Below are 21,790 nucleotides of genomic sequence, written 5' to 3' on the forward strand. Positions count from 1 at the left end.
GTTGTCGGGGGGGAGACAGGATTTGGGAACTAGTCCAAAACAATCAAGAACCATTCATAAAACCGAATTTGGCCAAAAGCAATTATAGGTACTTCACAATCCTGCCTTGCTCCTCTATCTCTATGTCTTTATATAGTTCTTTTAATAACAAAGTCGTTTCCTTTCTTTCTCATGCTTTTTACATTTCTTTTGCCTTTTCCTTGCTTTTTGCGTTCTCAGCCATTGATTACGCTATACTCATCAGAATCAAACAACATTTGCTTGTAACTTCCGCGTTCCATTCATATACATCATATGTTTCTAGCCCACCAATTTTCTACATAGGAAATGTCATGTCTAAGAAGGATGCCTCATGATGAAGTATCTTGGAGCTCCCATTCACGACCTGTTCTCCCCCCTCCCCTCCAGCCCTGCATGCCCTCCAGCCCTCCAGCCAACAGAAAAAGAGAGATTGGCGGCCTTTAGAGAGAAGGAGAGGAGTTTGTGGTGAAACCTGGGCTCTCTACAATGCCTCTAGGAACAAACCTCAAATAGCCCATGGGTGAGAGAGAGCACAGATGGAGATCGTTCATACTGCCCTTGCAGCCATTGAGGAGCAGAGGATAGAGTCGTTACCACACCAGAGCTTTTCCTTTTGGACCTAGGTAGGGACAGGGTGAAAGGAGATTTGTTTGCCGTGATGGGTCCTCACTATTGCAGGGATGGTGTGTGCGGCGCCTGTGTGGTACCGACGGCCATATGGTCTCTGATCCTCCATGGGCTTGTGCCACCGGATCCTCACTACCACAGGGATAACATGTGGCACACCTGTGTGGTCCCAATGGCGAGATGGTCTCTGATCCTCCGCCAGTTTACTCCCTCTGCCGACCATGATGTACCCTTCTTTGAGTACTCTACACGCCTAGGCAGACGGATCCTCCTGCAGACAGTTGATGGTACCCCAACAGCCCTTCCGCATCGGCAGGCATTTGGAGTACCTGCACCCTTTATATAGGATTTCTGTAGCGCCTCTGGAGAAATTTCACGCCCCAGAAGGTGTCACTTTTTCTCAGATTCACAACCTTAACAGACATGAGCGATCAAGAAGTAAAGTTTGACAGGAGGAAATATAAATTCTATAAGTGGTGGCTACTGAATCAAAGAATTGGGCATTCCGAAAAGGGAACAAACAGAACATAAAGAAAATCAGATACAGCTCAAGAACTTACAGCTGCCATAGTAATATACAAGATGTTGTTGTATGGAATCCCAATCAAAACCAATATTTGACCTGCCATTTGAGGTCTGTTATTACCAAATGTTATGCCAAAAAGGAACAAATATGAAACTATCTGGCTGTGCTAAAAGTTAGTCACGCATGCACCATAACTGATAGTGGTCTATGTACCCAAATATCTGCTTATGCATATGGTTAGAGGGCATGGATGATTGTCCATTTCTGCATTGTTAGCAGTGTATGTGCCTACTTTTGCATGCTTTGTCCACATACGCCCCCGTAATTGATAGCCCTGTATGTGTCCCTCCGCATGTGCATGTGCATGTGGTTAAAAGCATGTCTGTTTGTGCATTTTAAGTGCCTATGCACCAATATACATAGAATAGGCGGCATTCAAACATGCCTTTTTTCTTCTTCTTTTTTTCCAGAAAGAGACTTCTATTAAGTATGAAAAAGACATACAACAATCACAACTGTAAGCCGGAAAAGAATAGAATCCCCCCAATATGTAAGGTGATTTCAACCACTGAGGAGCATCATGATGCCACGAAAGACCTGTGGTACTAGAGGAAAAGAAGATACCATGGTCCCACTCCCGCATAAATATATCGCGCTTTGCCTACGCAGAACGAGGGGGCCCCTGAATACGAGCCCAAGTAGCCATAAGAGTATGGATGATATCACCCCATATAGTACTAATGCATTGAGACCCAAAAATTTGGACACCCTCAATAGCCTCTGTGCATCTAGCTCTCCAGATCTGCCATGCTGTAATACTGGCAACAATCTCCCAACTGGTGTCAATCCTCTATCTGGGGGATGTATACTCAAAGTGAGGGACATCTTGCAATAAATCATGCTGGGCAATACCTCTACGAATGAATATAGCAAAATCTGTACCACTGGCCTCATAAAAAAACTACGGACAAGACTAGGAGAGCCAAGCAGCTGCCCCCCAAGTCACATGCATGGCTCGGCCACTCAATTTGCCCATAAGTTGGACTACAGAACCCCAAATCTACTGTGCAATGCTCCATCCCCATAAACAATGTTGTACAGTCTCAGAATCTGTCGCACACCTACCTAGGGGAGGAAGGCGCTACACCGAAAACCGATCTCCACTGACTGGTGGAGAGACCACCATGTAAGAATAACCAAAAGAAATGAGAGATCTGGCTCCTTTTGTATGAGTGCCAACGTCTATGCCAATATCTCCGCTGTATCACTGAAGAAATATCATAGCTCTCCCAATGAGGCCTGAGAGTAGGGATCCTATGCATCTGTCCATTGAGGAGAAGCCTAGCATTCCGGACGGTCAATCTGAAAAAGGAAGGCTTTTAAAAGGATCAAAGGCATCAATCCACTCCCACTCTCTTGAATCCCACTGAAGATATCTAATAGGACTGCCACCATATAACCACAAACACCAAGAGCCATAAGTCACTATCTGAGTAGAAGGGTCAATGAACCAATGCTTCCCCGAACGACCAACAATCCTCACTCGACTAAGCCTAGTATCTGGGATGGTCTCCTCCATACATCTCCTCAATCTCCCTCCAGGCATGATAGAGTAAATGGTGCAATCTGTAGCCTCCTGGCCCGGGAGAGCAATGACCTACAGAGGTATGCCTATCCTCGAAAAAACTCCCAGCCCAAATCGGATGATAGTCTCCCCATGAAAGGTCCCAGAGAGCCACTCATGCGAAATAGCTGCATCAATCTGATCAATATGAATGCGAGAGCCCCTAAGATGTTGAATGTATAAGCTCTCCGATCCTCCGGAAGACTCTTAAAGGTCTTCCAAGCAAGAACTAAGTATGCACATCTCTCCCATCCTAACCAATACATATAACCAGATGAACCAAGTGGCCGACTGCCGGCCTCATCCCTGATGAGCTCGATCCACATAATAGGTTGTCGGTCAACCTCATCCAAAGACCTAGGAAGCCTTTGTCGCAAAAAGATCTCATGCTTCTCCATGCTCTGACAATGGCTGCAATAAGAGGGGAAGATGGTGCCGTGATATCAACCTCTGTGAACAAAAATCGTGTGCTGGGCATCCAGTCTCTCCCGACCTGGGGTGTACATTCCTAAATCTGAGACAAGAAAAAATCCTTCCAAGGCTCAATGCTTGGTAGAAAACCTTTGACCACAAGTTTGCATAGCAACGCCCTGCACTAAACATCCGGATCGATAATATTCAAGCCCCCCTCTCATTTGGGCTGAATAACTATGAGCCAAGCTACCTTGGCACGAGTGTCTAAGGTGCCATCCAAACCCAACCAGAGAAAATTGCGGATCAATCTCCGCAATTGACCAATGCACGCACGATAGAAGCACCAACAAGAGGCAATAAACCAAGCTGAGGCAAGCAATACCTAATTAGCCACCAAAACTCTGGAAGCTAAATCTAATCTCCTAGAGCTCCAATGAAAGAGCTTCTTCCAGATACTCAAAAGTACCAGAGAAAACTATTGTGCAGGAGAAATATCAATCCCAACCTGGCATCCCAAATATCTAGCAGTGCATTCTCTACTGATCCAAGTAAAACCAAGCTCTGCACCCCAAGCAACTCTCGGTGAATCACTAACCCAAAAACCAACAGATTTGTGTCAATTAATGAGTGCCCCTACTGCCAAACAGAACTCCTCTACTGCTACCCGAAAGGAACATAAGCATATACGTGAAGCCTCCAAGAACATGGCTGTGTCATCAGCTAACTCAGAGTCAACCAATTCCTCTTGACTACGAAGAAATACCAGCAGTGGAGCGGAGAAAGATACTCAATTCAGAAATACCTGCAGTGAAGCGGAGAAACATGCTCATGGCCTCTGCAACGATGATATATAATAATGGGGCTAAAGGGCAACCCTGCCGTACAGAGCGAGAAATCTGAAACCGCTCTCCTCTATCACCGCAAGCGAGCACTCTACTGTGGGCATCACCATACATGCATGAAACTCCCTTGATCCATCTCTAAGAGAAGCCCATATGGCTAAGAGTACCCTCAACGACGTCGCAATCCACTCTATCAAAGGCCTTCTCAAAATCCAAGAGAAAAATGTCTAAGGGCTTATTGCTCACTTTAGCCCATTCGACGGCCTCCCAAAACGAGAAAATGTTATCAAAGATACTCTTGCCGTGTAAGAATCCATTCTGTGTATCATGAATGACATCCTACAAAATTGACTGCAATCTGATGCTCACTGCCTTATCAAGAATCTTATATGCAGTCCCAAGTAAGGTGATAGGTCTCCACTCGCCAATCAATGTCTTATCCCCACTCTTAGGAATAAGATAAATAATCCCCTCAGTGAGAGAAGAAGGCATAGAACCTTTGTCCCACATCTCCTAGAGAGCCAATGATCTCAACCCCAATCTCATCCCAAAAAGTAATGAAAAAAATAGGGGAGAGGCCATCCTCCCCTGGACACTTACCATGAGGTAAGGCATGAAGAGCATCACTGAACTCCTACATAGAAAAAGGGGCATGCAGAGCAGCACACATCTCCTGAGTGATCAAATGTGGCAATGCATTCCAAACCTTCCTCTGTGCCCTGTGTCTCAAATCAAAGTGCAGCTCAGCACTAAGAAGCCGGCGGCGATAGAAATTCAAACCTGCCATTGAAGTCAGATGGTTGAAGACTAGCTTCATGGAGGCGGTAAGTGGTTTGTCCAACAACACAGAGTGGGTGGTTGTGGAGGTCCTTTAAGGCTTGCAAGAAGTATTGGTCTATGATTGTGCGGGAAACTGGAGTGGGATCCTTGGGCTCATCTCCCATTTGCTTGTCTCAAGCATGGCCTTCCTTTGTGATCAGGTGAGCACTATGGCTGATGGTGGATACTAAGGTATGACAGACACACCAAGGGTGGGAGAGGAAGGGTAGCAAGTGGATTGTGGATGTGACAGACACACCAAGGGTGGGAGAGGAAGGGTAGCAAGTGGATTGTGGATGTCCTACTGAGACTAAGTGGGTGGTCAGGGCTAGTGGGAATGTGAAGTCGAATAAAGTGGATGCCCTTTGCTTGGGACACTCCCGGGTATGATCCTTGGGTTCTGGATAGTGCGTGTATGGGTTGAGAACCTTCCGGAAGGGAGCATCGGCTTTGGTAATGACCATATTCCCCACATCTGTAGCAGAGGACAGGGCGATTGCGAGGTTGGGGAGGGCGAGTAGGACGGTTCATGGGGGCTGATGCCATAGTGGCGGGTGTAGGAGCATTAGGAACGAGTGGTGGAAGGTAGGTCACCTGGGAGTAGGCTGGCAAAGGGTGAGGTATGGGATTGTAGAAAGTGGGTGGAGCGGCGAGGGCGGCTATGGCATAATGGGCTAGGTTGGGGGCTTTGAAGGTGGGGTGAGGGTCTTGTTGCTGATGCAGTTGATGGAACCTCTTCATATAGTAGCAGTCTTTATCTTCATGTCCTCCTTTTTCGGTGTGTCCAAGTGACTGGCATATAGCACACCACATCCCCTTCTTGGCTTCTTGTTGTGTCTTCGATTCCTGGACCTCCCTTTTGAGTTGGAGCAAGGTACTTTCCTCGCTAGGAGATTTTTGGCTCACTTTGAGTGCCTCCAACTCCTGTCCGGCGGGTCATCTAGAGGTGCCACTACAAAGCCCACATCATGCTCAAACATAGTCATGCATTTTCAAGCTGGGAGGCTAGCACTTGGAATTCCAACAATGTAGTTGGTGGGGGCAAACTCTCCCGAATCTTCTCTTTGGTGGACATGGGCAAGGCCTGTGTCACCCACTGATGCACCATGAAGTCACGGGAATTAGGTCAGTCACGGGCCACCAACACTATGGTCCGTGTCATAAGTTCCGACACCCTCTCTCCTGGTAGCAATTGTAGCCTCCCTAGCTCTTGTAGAATGTAGTCCTCATAGTTCCCAGGATGGAAGGTGTGAAGGAAGGTGTTCTTCAGGGTGGCTCAGTATGCAAAGTGGTCAGCTCGAAATTGACTGAACCGCTTATCTCTGCAAAGTCTTGTAGAGTGGACGGAAAGAGTACCAAGAAGGCATCCTCCCACTCAAGGCCCACGGCTGAAGCTCTCTCAAGAAAGTGTCCCTATGTCTGTGGATCTCAAGCAAGAAGAGACCTAGGCAATGCTGGTCCATGAAGTCAACGATCCTAGAGAGTGGGCCGAATCCCTCATGGAACAGACAGTGAAACCTCCCACAAATCTCATAGTATACTGGGCAACGACATATGTAATGCTCCTCTGTCTCAACCTCTCTGTGGCATAATCAGCAGATCCTCTCCTCCTTGGGTCTTTGTATGAGCTCCCTGGCTCTGACGATGTGCTTAGCTCTTCATGCCTCCACTCTAAGGCAGTGGAATGAAACCCATATCTAGCCAATTGCAATTCGCATGGGCATGGGACGTATGGCATGGGACATGTGAACACTCAGGTAGCCCACCTGCTAGGAGAATCCATACTCAGGGAGCCTGAGGACATGATCTCTGTAGAAGTGCATCTTCTGTGGGAGCTCCGAAGCTATGATCCATGTGCACTGGGTGTAGAGGCTGAGATGACCTAACCGGATAACCCGGTTGGTGTCCTCACGAGAGAGACAGAGAAAAGGGGAGTCCACAACGACCTGCGAGCTCCCCGAACCTCCCTCTATCGACTGTGTTGCCCCCCCTCGTTCCTCCGCCCCCCCTCGTTCCTCCGCCCCCCCTCGTTCCACCCTCGTTGTTCGCCCCTCTTCCTCCCGCTATTGTCTCCAGTCTACGCCCCTTCCCCTCCTGCTCTCCTTGTTCGCCTCCCCTCCTCTCTCCGCCTCTCCTCCTTCCTCCGCCTCCTCCTTTCTGCGCAACCTTTGTTGCGCTGCCTTCCCCCGTCCTTCTTCGCCCGTTTTTTTGTTTTGGTTTTTTTTTGGTTTTTTTGTTTTCTTTTTTTTTTTGGTGGGTCGTTTTTGCTGTTTCTTGGTTTTTTGTTTTTTGTTTTTTTTTTTGGGTTTTTTTTTTGGTTTTTTGTTTTTTTGTTTTTTTGTTTTTTTGTTTTGTTCTTGTTTTTTTCCCCCCCTTTTCCACCCTCCCTTCCTTTCCTCCGCCTCCTTTGCCTGCCTCTTCCCCTTGGTTCGGATTGTTCCTCATCCAGGTTCAAGTCAGCCTTTTTCTTCGATTAGCTGCATGGCTAATCAATCTCCCTCAGCCGGGCAAACCATTGTTTTTTCCGAAGCCGAGCTCGCGGTCCTCTATGCCAAAATCGAGAAAGACTCCAAAATGACCCTCATTGCCAGAATCTTTGGATCTCACCCTTCCCGTCTCCAGGCTCGGGATTGGGTCCTGGTGGCTCTGCCCTCGGACCTCGCCTCACACTTTCGAGATATTAGGTTGCTTCCAAGTGGATTTTGATTTTGAGGATGCAACCTCAGAGGTTTTGAAGGGAAGCACTTTGCCATTGGGCCTGAGGAAGATATTCTTTCTTACCTACTCCAGCTATTTTGACCCTATTGAGGAAGACCAAAACCGTTTCCCGATTACTCTCAGATTCCCAAGTCTTCCTTGCGCATATTGGCCTATGTGAGAGGCCATCGGGTCCGCCTTTGGGCTGGTCTTCAAATGCCCCCCCCTCCACGCCTTGCCGACATCTTCTGCCCAGGTGGTCACTGCCTCAGCGGATGCTGTCCCCAGGGTCATGGTTCTTGCCCGTGACATTGAGCTCTTTGAGGACTATGTTTTGCTTCCGGGCCCTTGTGGCCCTTTGAAGCAACGTATGGAGATTGCAGGTAAACCCGATCAGTGCCAGGTTTGTCACCAACAGGGTCACTTTGCTCGAGATTTCCCTCGGGCTCGGGATCGCAGGAGGCCTCGGAAGTGTGCTTCTCAGGCGCCACCTCCCTTGGTTCCTTCCCGTCCTTCAGTCCACCAGGTGTGGCGAGCTGTCTCTCACACCCGCCCCCTCTGGTGCGATTGATGGGAAGGCCTCCTCGGATCATGTACAGATAGATGATGTTTTTGGTCAGAGGGATGTGTCAGCTAATGCATCTTTGCAGAGAGATGATATCTCAGATCAGGATGATTTTGTTGAGTCCTCTCTACTTGGAGGGGGCGATATGCAGGATGTTCAGCGTAGTGGGGATCATGTATTGCAGGATTTTCAGCATGATGCCATTGCTCTTGATGCCCCACAGGGCGAACAGGTTTCTCGTACATATGCAGGTACTGTGCAGGGCCTTGGACAAGGGCATGTCAATGGACTTTGACCCATGGATTATCCCGTCCTCCAGCATTATGCGAGGCGTCCTCAGGCTGCCCATCGTCTTCTTAGATCGGGGGTTAAACCCTCTTCTCTTCCATGAGAATCATCTCATGGAATGTTCAGGGCCTTGGAGGGCTTCCTACCCGTGGTAGGAAGCGCCTTCTGAAGGACCAGCTTCACCCTGCTGTTACAAGAGGGTCTATGGATGTACTTTTGTTGCAGGAACACAAATTGGATAGATCTCAGTGTGGCAAAACTGGTAAGATGCTTTTTGGCCACACCTTATGGTCCTCGGCAGTTGGGACTAGAAGGGGTGTTTGCATTTCAGTGGCAGCATCTGTTATGCCTCATGTTATTGGGCACGGTGTTATCGTCCATGCTAGAGCGCAGTGGATCTTGATCATGCATGAGGGTTAGAAATTGGGAATTTTGAATATCTATGCACCTAACGTGAGAGGTGAAAGGGTGGCCTTTTGGGACACCATTACAAATGTCATTCCCCAGGTTGATCATTGGATATTGGGAGGAGATTTTAATATAGTTGAGCAACCTTCTGACAAGAAGGGCGGATGCGAAAGGGGTTTACACCCTTTGGGAGCGAACCTCATGGGAGAGGTTCACACTTTCCTTTTTTGGCAGGGATTGCTGGACTAAGGATGACTTCCAGAGAAGGCCAAACTCCTTATCTTTCTCTTGGCATAACCGCCGCAGGAGCGGGGATGAGAGCATCTTGCACATCTGGACAGGTTTTATGTGGATGATTGGTCCTTGGAAAGAGGAGGCACCATTGCTATTTTGCCTGGCACCACCAAATCCGATCATTGCCCCGTCGTTTTGTGTGTCAGGGAGCCTGGGGCTCGCTCGGCCTCTCCCCGTGTCCGTATCCCTAACTCTCTTTATCTAGATGCTGACATCTCCCTTGAGATCACAGAGATGGATATCTTGTGACGGTCCTGATCCTCGTCATAATATTGCGCTGGCTAATGAGAGGACCAACCATCATTATCATAGCACTGCCTTGTCCAAGAAGAAGAAGGCTCTGGACAAGGAGAGAGCTATTAGGTGTAGGATTGCTGCTCTTCACACGGAACATGAAAAGCATCCACATGCGTCTTGGATTACAGACCTCTTTACCACAGTTAGAGCAGAGTTGCAGTTGGCCATGGACAGGAGGGCTGAGTTTGTGTTTCATGCGAACGAGGCTTTTTGTAATCAGATGGGTGGCAGATGCAACAAAGAGTTTTTCTCAGCGCACAGGCCTTCCCATAGCAGGGATTCTCTTAAGTACTTGCAGGATTCACAGGGTGAGGTTGAGATTGAGCCTGATAAGGTGAGGGGTATTGCTTCAGATTTTTATCGGTCTTTGTTCACTGCACAAGTGCCCTCTCCTTAGAGAGAGGTGGCATGGCAGAAAGTTTGGGAGTGCATGCCCAGGCTCATTACAGATGTTGTGTTCGTCCTTGGATGTCCCTTTCTCGAAGGATGAATTCCTTCACGCACAGCATGCTCTTTCCAGTGGTTCATGCCTAGGGGATGATGGTCTTTCTCCTTCCTTCTTTATTCTTTTTTGGGATCATATTGGAGATGCTATCACTATTGCCCTTCAGGAAATGTTCTTGTCGGGTATGATGCTGCCATACCTCACAGAGGGGCTGATTCACCGTATCCCCAAGAGTGGGGACAAGACTGACATCAAGCAATGGAGGCCCATCACCCTCCTTGGATCTGCATATAAAATCTTAGCTAAAGCCTTGAGTATAAGGTTGCAACCGATTCTCCAAAGGACTATCCATGATACAGAGAATGGGTTCCTCCAAGGAAGGAGTATATTTGATAACATCTTTTCTTTCTGGGAAGCTGTCGAGTGGGCAAAGTCTAGTCAGCAGCCTCTTGCCATTCTTTTTCTTGATTTTGAAAAAGCTTATGACAGAGTGGATTGGGATTTTTTGGAGGGCACTATGGCACACATGGGGTTTTCCCAAAATTGGATCAGAGGGGTGTCCTGCCTATAGAAGGAGGCTCATAGCACTGTTTTAGCTTGTGGGGGGCGCAGCGAGCGTTTTCAAATTTCCCGTTCAGTGAGGCAGGGCTGTCCCCTCGGCCCTTTATTGTACCTCATTGTAGCTAAGGCTATGAGCAGGTTTCTTCCGGCTGCCCCTGGTGTTGTGGGTCTCAAGTTGCCTTTATGCACAGAGGAAGAGTTTTTGGACTCTGAGTTAGCAGATGATATGGCGTTGTTCCTTGAGGCTTTACATGCTTGTTTATGTGCTTTCCGGACAGCCTTGGAGGCCTTTTGTTTGGCAGCAAGAGCTACTATCAATTGGCATAAGTCAGTTGGTTTTTGGATCAGTGATTCTCCTCTTGCAGACTGGGGTACAGATGTTGGTTTTACTTGGATTGAGAGAGGATGCTCTGCCAGATACCTTGGTTGTCAGGTGGGCATTGACATCTCCCCTGCACAACAGTTTACTCCAGTGCTCTTAAGCATTAAAAGCAAACTTCATCACTGGAGTAGGAGGAAGCTCGACTTGGCCCCTAGAGCTTTGGTGGTTAACCAAGTTTTGCTAGCCATGGCTTGGTTTATTGCCTTATTTGGAACTTTCTTTGGTCAGGGCTTGATGGAAATGCACCACCAGGGCCAGAGTTGCTTGGGAAACCATTATCAAGCCTAAGCAGGAAGGGGGATTGAATATCATTGACCCTGAGGTGCATTGTAAGGCTTTGCTTTGTAAGCTTGTTGTTAGGGGCTTTCTTCCAGGCACTAAGCGGTGGAAGGACTTTCTCATGCAGCAGATCACAAAGTGTGTCCCTGTTTCTGGAGGTGACTGGACTCTCAGCTCACGCTTTATTTTTTCGGATGCAATTCACCGCTCCCCTTCATCCCCCCTGGTAAGGTCCCTCCTATAGGCCTAGGACTGCCTGAGGAGGAAGCTAACCGGTAGCCTATTCTGTGGAATGATTTGATCTTAGATGTGTATGGTAGGCCTCTTGGGGCAGCTATGCATATTCTTTGGGCTGGCTGGGAGACCCCATGCCCCACAGTGCTCGCTTGAAAGAGGCTTCAGAGCCTCACCGAGGTGCAGAGATTGGATTTCACGCAACATTTGAGAGGCTCGAGCCGGAGGATTGCACAGATTGATGCAGCCATTCCGAACCACTGGATTAGGATCTTTCTTGGATGGCCGTCATCATTCTTGGTTTGGGGTTTTTTCTGGGACAAGTGTTCCTCTTCAGGTTATGGGTCTCCCCTTGCCTAGGGAGGATGATGTACCGGTCTTTTTTTTTGTACACGATGGATGGCAGCTGGAGAGATGTGACATGCAAGACCTTATTGAGGGACCCCAGATTCGACCAGTCATAGTTGTTGGCAGGTTAGCGAAGCAGGTCTTTGTTGACCCCCGACCCCCCCCCCTCCCCCCATGGATGATCACAGAGAGTGTTAGCCTTTGGTTGTATGGTGGCTACCCTATCAGACATTTGCATTGGGACCCCGGTGAGTGGGAGTGGAAGGATGCTTGTAACCCTTTGAAAAGCATGCCTATTTTCAGTTATACGGTGCGGAATGCCAGACATCTTATCTTGGGGCACAATCAGAGTGTCCCTACTCCTAGACCCCATTGGAAATTTTACAGCATTTCGACTGACATTCAAAGGGTATTTTGGCAGAGATTGTAGCATTCTTATAGGAATCCACAGATTTCCTCCTTTATCTCCGTTTCTCTTCATGGTGGTCTGGCCACCAATCAGTGGAGGTCTATTACTGGTGGTTGCCTAGCATGCTCTAGATGTGCAGGAGTTTCTGAGTCAGTTAACCATTGTTTATGGGAATGCAGGGAAGCACAGAGGGTTTGCTCTGCGATTGCACACCTCTTTGGTAGGATTAAGAGAGATGCTATCATTTCTTTTGGTTCTATCATTTGGTTGACACAATCAAGGCCTCAGCTGAGATTCGACGGGACTGACAAGAGCTTGGCCATTATGGTTAGGCAAGGAGTTGCTTGGCACTGTTGTCTTCAGGATTTGCCACTTTCACACTGTCCCTCCGGCACAGAGGTTAGACAGCTCTTGGGAGATTAGCCATTGAGGGTACTCCCGTTCTTGTTTCGCAGTGTCTTTGTAGGATTTGGAGTGATATTATTCACACCATTATGGCTACCTGGGCCAAAATCGAAGGATCTTCGAGGGCTGCGGAAAGGAAGCGCGGCCACTTTATGAGAAATGAATGATATATTAACGTCTCTAAGAGGCCATAATGGCCTATGAGACCAAAACTCAGAGTACATCAGAAGTTGGTGTCTCATCAAAGAGAACAACTAAATGAGACTAAAAAGTACAATAAACTGATTGTCTTACAGTTATAAAAACAGAATTGTAAGACTCTAAGATGATACTGAGTTGAAAATACTGGAAACTGTATATCAGGTAGATCCATGTATGCTGATCAGTTGAAGTGTTGCCCTCTCCTTAGATCAAGTATCTCCGCCATGGGGTTGTCTAGAATGGAGAGGTCATAGAAGAGAGGTAGGCGCCTCCGATGCCAAGCAATAATGGCTCTGATCTGGCGATGGTGAGGATGCCGTGGTCGGGATCCTGGTGGGCGTGGCCGACGAGCAAGACATAAGATGACTGCTCTATCAATGGTGACTCCCTGGGAGCGTGGTCGGTGCCTTGATGGCCCAATAGGGAAGGTATCAGAAGGGGTGTGGGCTCGGTTGCTGGTGCTGGTGCCGAAGAAATCTGTCAAGGTCCTCTGCCTGGGTACATCACGGCTCAGTCTCATGTCTACCAAGAGGGTCTCTCTGTGTCTCCTGAGCTCAAGTAGGAACAATCCCAGGCATCTCTAATCCTCAAACTCCATGACCCTGCAAAACGGCCCAAAACCCTCTCGGAAGAGGCAGTGAGAGAGTGGAACATAGGTATCTTTTTCACGTCCTCTCATTCGGAACCCTATTGGCAGCACATGGCTCTTGATTGGTTGAGATCTCCACCTTGCTTGGTGTGAAATCTCCATTTTGTAAAAACATTTTATACTTAATAAAAGTCTCCTTTTTGGAAAAAAAAGAAAAGGGGAGTTCAAACTGTACTGAAGGGATACGCTACAGCATTGTTTATGGAGATGTAGCACTCCACAGAATATTTAGGGTTCTATAGCCCAACTTATGGGCAAATTGAGTGGCCCCGCCATGTATGTGACTTGGGGGCAATTGCTTGGCTTTCCCAGTCTGGTCCGCAGCTTTTCTACAAGGGCAGTGATACAGACTCCCTCCATGGTTTATTGCAGGATGTTCCTCACTCTAATTATACTCCGCAGCATTAGTACTAATTATACTCCGCAGCATTAGTACTATATGGGGTGATATCATCCATGCTCTCATGGCTACTTGGGCTCATATTCAAGGGTCCTCTTGTTCTACATAGGCAAAGCACGTTGTATTTATGCAAGAGTGGGACCATGGCATTTTCTTTTCCTCTAGTCCCACAGGTCTCTCATGGCATCATGATGCTCCTCAATGGTTGAAATCACCTTACGTATTGGGGTAATTCTATTCTATTCCGGCTTATAACCGTGATTGTTGTATGCTTTTTTCATACTTAATAGAAGTCTTTCCCGAGAGAAAAAGAAATTATACTAAAGGGGTGGGAGCCCATGAGGAGCCCGTATCCCCAAAGAACGAAGTGGAAACTCGGGCATACCATACTCCAGATTGGCCCTCGAGTGCTAGCTGTCTCAAGGACAGCAGGGCAAGCCACGGGTACCTGTGGGATCCATGTGATTGATGCAATGGTGGTATGTGACTTCATGGAAGAGCACATCCACTACCACTAGGGCTGCAACAAACTCTACCTGGATAATCTCATGTGGGACTGATGGTTTGTTGCAGATCATATGGGAAAGCATCATGATGTGGGGCCTCTAAACTCACTGCCCATCCCCATTGGCTAAATCTGGCCCCAAGAAGGCTGGTCACTTTCAGTGGCCCACACTTCACCATGCTTCCCACAGCACATGCTAGAGTAACACGGCAGGGATATGCAGCCTTGAGCTTACTTGAACAACTGTGCTTTCAGGCACATTTCCAGGAGCCCAGAACAAAGGGTTGGCTTTTTGACACCCTCGTCACACCCCAAGGTAGATAGGACGAGACAATCTCCACAGGATCCCCTCCGTATGTGAACCTCAATCTGGATGTGAAGTGGCGGGAGGCCACCACCTCGGTTTTACCAAGGTTAACAATGAGGTCCCGCTGAGTGCAAAATTCCTGTAACACATTCAAATGTCGCTGAAGCCCCTCAGCTGAATCATCTGAAAGGAGGAGGATGTCATCTACATAAAGTCAATATGCCTGCCAATGTGGGACCAGCCTTGCCTAATCTGTCAATGAAGCTGGAGATTTAATGAATGTAGATGCCAATAACAGAGGGTGATAGAGGGCAGCCCTGTTTAACCCAATAGTGCCAGAAATCTCCTGGGGCTCTCACTCATCCGGTGACAGACTCATAGAGGGCGATGATGCTCCAAACCATGCCAGATGGGACTCCTATCTCCAATATTCGCTGTAGGAGGCCGACTCAGGGTACAGTATCAAAAGCTTTGTGGAAATCCACAAAGCAATAGTAAATCCTCTGATGCTGTGCTCTATCCTCCTCGATGATGGCATGGAGGGTGTGGTCAAGGGTAGAGTAGCTCCTCTGAAAGCCTGCCTGTCTTGAGGCTCTGCATCCTTGTCTCTCTGCGAATCAACTCAGATCTGCCTCTAGCACCAATCCATAGAGTAGGAGGCTTCCAAATAAGCGACATCGATTACAAGAGTAGGAGAGCGGACTTGGTGGGAGATGATGGAGTGGCTGCAATGGAATCCTCTGAAGGAAGAGGAACCTGAAACAGCTTCCCATACTGGATTGAAGAACGGATGAGGACCATGAAATAAAATGGGAAACAGGAGGAAAGGTTGGAGAAGGGGTAGAGGAGTTCAAAAGGGCCAAATGAAAAAAAAAAAAGTAGGGGGGAGGGGGGGGGGTAGGGGCGGGTTGGGTTGGGTTGAAACAGATGGAGAAGAAGGGGGGCAGCAGCGTGGAAAACTAAAGGAATGGGGGGAGGAGGTGAATGTGAGCCAGAGGGGCGGCGGGGGGTGCACGAGGACCAGGCAGGGAGGGGTGGATGGGCTGCACACACAGGGAATTGGGGAGGAGGGGGGGGGGGGGCGCATGCAAGAGGAGGAGGGAGAAGGATAGATGGGGGGGGAGTAGAACGCAAAAGGAGATGCAAAAGGAGGAGGGCAAAGGATAGACAGGGGACGAGGAGGTTGTGCAGGGCAGGGAGGAAGAAGGGGGGCACAGGGGTGGGTGTGGGAGCTCCTACTTGCTGGCAGGTTTTTTCTTAATGTTCAACCTGTTATTGTAAACTTGGCTCAAGTGTAAGAGATCATGTAGAGAGATTTGAGGACAGTACTGTTGAAGCAACCGGTCTAGGGAAAGGCTTGTTCCAGTGCAGGATTCCTAGCTCCTCCTCCTGGGCTGCAACCTGTGGTTGTGGAGTCACAGGAGGAATGTCCAATATGTCACTGCAAATCCTTGAAGGCTTGTAGGAAGGCATGATCCACTATTGGGGAAGAGGGCTCACCTTGCTTTGTTTTTTGAAGGTTGAAGTGGTGTGGCTGCGATTGCCCTCTTTTGCAATAGTGGGGTCGGTTTCTGTTTGGGAACATGTCGATGGTGGGAATGCTTGAAATGATGATGATGAAGGTGAGGTAGTGTGGGAATCTATAGTGTTGACCTTTAATTTACACGGACTAAACGGGTACCCTGAAACGAGGGGAAGGTGAAGTGTGTGGCTGGTGCTAATGAGCTGCTTGCCTTTTGTTTGAGGCAATCCCGGGTGTAGTGGTCCTTCACTCCAACAATCCAATGATCTGCATGAGGGAGAAGTTCAGTGAGGGATCCTCTCCACTCTTTGATTAGGAGCATACACATTCGAAATGCCCAATAACACCCCATTCTGCATAAGAATGACCCACTGCTCTGGCAGGCACAATGACCCCATGGCCAATAATGACGGGAAAATAGTGGCTGGCACTGAAATACATACACCTTTGGTCCCATTGGCTCAATTACTTTTGCAAAATGATGATTACAATTGATGGCAACTGCTTTCCACCTGTATGCTCCAATTTCTAGAAGCTTTGATAGCATGTTCAGAGACTACAGAGATAGAGGCTATATGTACTGTGAATCCAAGTGTGGACATGCAGCAAAGGGTAGATGTTTGATTGATAAATGAGGAGGTGCGCTATATGTCTATATATAGCCTTCAGTGGGGTCATAACTCAAGTCGACCTATGTCAAGGACCTTTTGTCAGGCCTAACTCAAACAAACTCACTATACCGCCTAACTGAGGAAATATTAGACTAAATAAGTAACCGTAGGACTTGGTGCATCTTTCAGACCCATCAGAGATCGTTTGCATGCTCGTTTCAGTTCCGCAACCCGAGGATAATATGTCTAGGAAAGATCTCCATATCAGCCACCTACCCACAACTGGCCAAAGCAGGACCTTCCATAGGCTGCTCATAAAAAAGCGGCTTCTCCTCATAAAGGGGGGCTTATAACATTGAGCTAGCTGGTACCCATGCAGTTATAAAGACAAGAGTGGGCAATGACTTCTAGCAAATGGTTGCAGGATGGTACATACTCACAGTTCCCAGTCCTCCATTCAAACCAAATTACTTGGCAGAGGACATAGAATGGGAGATTTTCGAGGGATTGAAAAGTTGGCAGAGTTAAAGGGCTATGTCAATAATCTGGTTGATCTTACTCACACTCTTTCTTCTCTATGAAGTAGATTCAGGGTCCCTCCCAAAAGCCAGAAGCTAGACAGCCCTCTCACATGTGTGGAGGTAAAAAAATAGCACTTCATACATAACCACATGTTAATTTCATGGAGGTGTTGGCCTGATACCAATATTCATTATTACTGTTGATCAAGATTATCAATCAGAATATCACTCATGCCTTATAGAAAATATCATATAGAAGATGTCAATATTATGAAGAGGAGTTTACCCAGCTCTGCTGACAGAAAAAGAGATGCACTCGTACTTGCCTGATTTAAACTTATCTGCATAACATTAGAGTTCTTTTAACTGGCTAACACTAGGCTGTATAATAATCAAATTAAAGATGTAGAACCCCATTTATGAATTTGTATGAATGAAGGTGCACTTGCCAGTGTTTGAAAATGATTTCTTGTTACAAGAGAGAACAGGTAAGCTTGAAAAACAAAATAAGAAACTGATCCACAGGACGATACAATCTGTTTCAAAAATACAGTTGCACAATCAGATGGTATGCACATGCATGCATGTGTGTGTGCAAAGATTTAATCGCTCATCAAAGCATTAGCATCAAATTAGATGTCCATCATATGGTCACTTAACCCTAATGTTCAATTTCATTAGTCCTAGTCATTTGTAAGATTGAAATAATTCCCTCAATTATGCCTATTAGAACCAAATAATGGCATGGTATAGGTGCCATCCTGAATCTCAGTTTTTGGTCCATTTCCTATTGACCACTGGCCTGGCTTTAAGTGGTTTCTTTGGTAGTAGCCAATCCGACGAGGTGGCAGCCTTAACCGTATCATTCCCCTTGTCCCAAGTCTTGACTGGTGGGGTAGAAACTTTAGCTTTCCCTTTCTGAGTTGCTGTGGGTGGCGACGCACCCAAGGGACGAGACTTCGATGCAAGAGAGGGCGAGAGAGAGGAGGGTCTGTCGCCTGGACAAAACTTGAACAAAACTTGGGACCAATCAGATTGCATGTGACAAAACTTCCCACACTCAAAGCCGGAGCTTGCAAAATTTCCCCATTTGAGTTTTAAAAAGACCTCCTCAGAAGGCATACCAGGCATATCAATCTGAAACGCCACATGGGGAGGAGTGGGTTTATCTGTGTCCCACAGCACACAAAAACGATTGACATTGCCAATCGAACGAGGTGGACATACAACTTTCCCCAGTGCCTCGGCTAAGAACGGTAATACAGGTCTGTAGTACAAAGGCATGTCCAACACCTCCACCCAAACTGGGCATTTATGCCTGATAAGATTTTGATAGTCCGGCTCAGAGTCGTGAAGGTGAACTTGCACTGCTGCCCCCGCCTGTCCCTCTTCTGCCCCCGCCTGCTCCTCTATTGCTCCCGCCTACCCTCTGTTGCCTCCACATGCCCCTTTGCTGCCCTCGCCTGCCCATCTAAAACACCCCGCCTGCCCCTCTGCTGCCTTCGCTTGCCTTTCTTCAGCCCCCAGCCTGCCCTTCTGCTGCCCCCGTCAGCCACTCTACTGCCCCCCACCTGCCTTTCTTCAGCCCCCACCAGCCCCTTTTGCTGCCCCCACCTCCCCATCTGCTGCCCCGGAGTGCCCCATTTCCCTTGCTTCCCTAGCTGCTTCCGCCCTTCAGCTCCCGCCTCTGCCCCCCTTCCTCTGCACCCGCCTCTTTTTCAGCAGCAATTTTATCTGGATTCAAGTCGGTCGCCCACTTTTCTTGATTGGTCTTTATCTCGTCACCCCCACTGGCTGGGAGAATCATCAATTTTTCACAAGACGAGCTCACCTCTCTTCAACACGACATTGACCTTGAGGTCTAGACCACCCTTGTTGCGAGAGTTTATCGTTCCCATCCCTCTCGTTCGGATGGCTTCTAGCAGCTCTCCCTTCGGAGCTAATTGTGCACTTCCAGGATACTCGTTTGTTTGGTCGAGGCTTCTTCCAAGTGGACTTTCATTCTTCAGAAGCTACTTCTCGGGCTTTGGCTAGCAGCCCCTTCCCTCTTGGTCCTAGAAATATTTTCTTCTTTCAGTACCAGGTGGGCTTTGATCCAGTTGTGGAGGATCAACGCCTTACCCCGGTCTCACTACGGTTCCCTACTCTTCCTTGGTCCTATTGGAAGCTTTTAGCTTCCATAGTGGCATCCTTTGGCCAGATTCTAGAGGTACCAATCCTTCCGAGCTCTCCCGCCTCAGCTTCCGCGGCCGTCACCGCCACTCTTGATGGTGTAGCCCGGGTCCTTGTTCTTGTTCCTGATCCATCGATTACTGATGATCATGTTATGCTTCAAAGACCTAACGGATCTCATTTCCGCCAGAGGATGGAGAATGCAAGCAGACCTGACCCGTGTCGCATTTGTCGTCGACAGGGTCACATTGCTAGAGATTGTCCCAGATCAAGGGGCCATGCTAGGAGGCGGTGTGGTCCTGCCCATCAGAGGCCTTCTACAGATGCCGAGACTCCAGCTGCTCCTCTGCCACAGCAGACCACACAACATTGGGTTGTGGTTAGGGATGGCACGCACCCTCAGACCGTCGTACCTGCCCCTTCACCCGCACCCCTTGTGGAGCACCCTAACCCCTATGCAGCTCTTGCCTCATAGGATGTTTGCAGGCACATGATCTGGATCCCTCGCAGGAGGATGTTGCATTACAGTTACAGGATGATTGTACCCTTGAGGATGATGTTGCGCATTCGCATTGTCATGGTACCTGTCCTGGTAAGGGAGAAGAAGCATCCCATTGACGAGATTGAAGGGGGCGTTGCTTCAATACAACCACCTTCTTAGGTTGTTGAAAACCATCCTGATCAATCCCCGCAGATTCCTTCATCTCCTCTTTTCCTTTATCTTTTCCTTTTCCAGCAAGTGGCTGCACGTGATTGATTGGTTTGGCAATCTTTGCTCCATTTCTATTTGCTGTGTTAGCTTGCAAATTCTCATTCTTTTCCCGTGTCTGGGGCGGCAAGGCATTGGGAGGGGGCTGATGCAGAACCATTGGGCATTCAGAGGCTAGATGCCCAAACTTGTGGCAGGCAAAACAAGCTCTTGCAAACACACCCCACTTCAATTCAAAACACTTTTTTCCCAATTGCACTCCCTCAACTTCCACTGCAATAGAAGGAGGGGTAGGTGTATCAGTGTCCCAGAGAATGCAGAACCTGTTACGGTTTCCCATGGGGCGTGGAGAACAAATGACCTGTCCCAAAGAAGCAGCCAGGCCAGGTAACTCTTCACGCATATAGTTCGGGAAGTTAACAACCTCAACCCATACAGGACAATGATGTCGTATAAGACTTTGATAATCCTTGTTTGGGGACCAGGGCATAGCATGTACCATCTACTTCCCGTAAAATAGGGGAGAGAATTCAAGAAGCCTCTGCTTGCACGAAGCATATGATAAATGCACCTCATAAAAGCCTCTGGAAGCAAAATACACTCCCTCTACAAAGCATCCTCCAAGGATGGACTTAATCCACTGCGCGACATCACTGGCCGTTGGGATTCTTCCTGGAAAGAAAATTATAACTGCAGTTTGAGACAGCTTCTTGAGAGGATTCACGAGGGACGGCAATTTCAATTTGTACGTGACCTCTGGAACCGGTTAGCCCCATTCCTGTCGTGTCTGCTGAAAGTCATCCTTAAGGGTGTGACGTACTGAGCTTCCATAGTAAGTTCATCATCTTGTGATGCAGGCTCTGATAGGCGGCGCTAAGCATCTGCAGGTCTTTCTTTTCGAGCATATGTACAAAAATCCAAACCTGAAGCCATGATTGAAATACGACTCTCTCTCTCTCACACACACACTTTTTTTTTTGGTAATATCCATTGCAGTATATTTATATGCTCATAAATTTACATGATGGGAGGTCTCCGAAATGGAGAGTATCAATATCACCCTCATGGCAGGCATCATATAAGGATTGCCGCAATGAGGCTCGGAAAGATTCATATGACTCGTGATTCTGCCAACCCAAGTATGCCAAATTATGCTCACTCCAGATTGTCCAAAGAGCCCAATATCTCACCCAAGAGAGAAACAGTGAGTATTGAGACAAAGACCTCATAAATCTGCCAAAGAGCCAGAAATGTTTCCCAAATTTGTGACTCGGGAAATGGAGCCGAAGATAATCTGAAATTCTCCTCAGGAGGATCCCAGAACACGGGCAGTGCCAAAGCAAATGAAGAACAGTCTCTGAAGGAGCCTTGACATCTTAGATATGTGGATAGTGCAATGCGACGTTTAGCAAGTGTGACCCCCACTGACAATGTGCCTCTCATACATCTCCAAAGAAAAAGTCTTTGTTTCAATGGCATTTTACACTTCCATAACATCCCGAGATTCTTCCGCCACCACCATGAGAGGGACTTCCTTATATGCCACAGAGAATTAGCATGTTGCTGAATCCATGGAGCAAGCTGAAGAAGCCTGTAAGCTTTGATGGAGGTTAAGGCGGGAAGAGGAACAGGATGAGTGCATGAGGATTGCAATTGCCAATCCGTAAGCCTGTCTGTGTCAGCCCACAGGAGGAACAGGTAGAAAAGG

The 21,790-nt window shown here is 47.9% G+C and overlaps 1 protein-coding gene across 1 annotated transcript in view; it reads right to left on the reverse strand.

Moving 5' to 3' along the window:
- Positions 1 to 1,196: 1,196 nt before the first annotated feature.
- LOC147630522 (uncharacterized) overlaps positions 1,197 to 21,790 on the reverse strand; it is a 115,953-nt gene continuing 95,359 nt past the window's right edge. The window contains exons 5-7 of the mRNA XM_086810823.1: positions 17,651 to 17,737; positions 17,488 to 17,542; positions 1,197 to 1,270 (exon numbers count right to left, since the gene is read on the reverse strand). Coding sequence (XP_086666949.1) covers positions 1,197 to 1,270; positions 17,488 to 17,542; positions 17,651 to 17,737 — 216 coding nt within the window. The remainder of the gene's footprint in view (positions 1,271 to 17,487; positions 17,543 to 17,650; positions 17,738 to 21,790) is intronic.

Source organism: Cibotium barometz, chromosome 16 (assembly GCF_041138505.1).
Source record: "Cibotium barometz isolate CiBa-2024 chromosome 16, ASM4113850v1, whole genome shotgun sequence".
Lineage (NCBI taxonomy): Eukaryota > Viridiplantae > Streptophyta > Polypodiopsida > Cyatheales > Cibotiaceae > Cibotium > Cibotium barometz.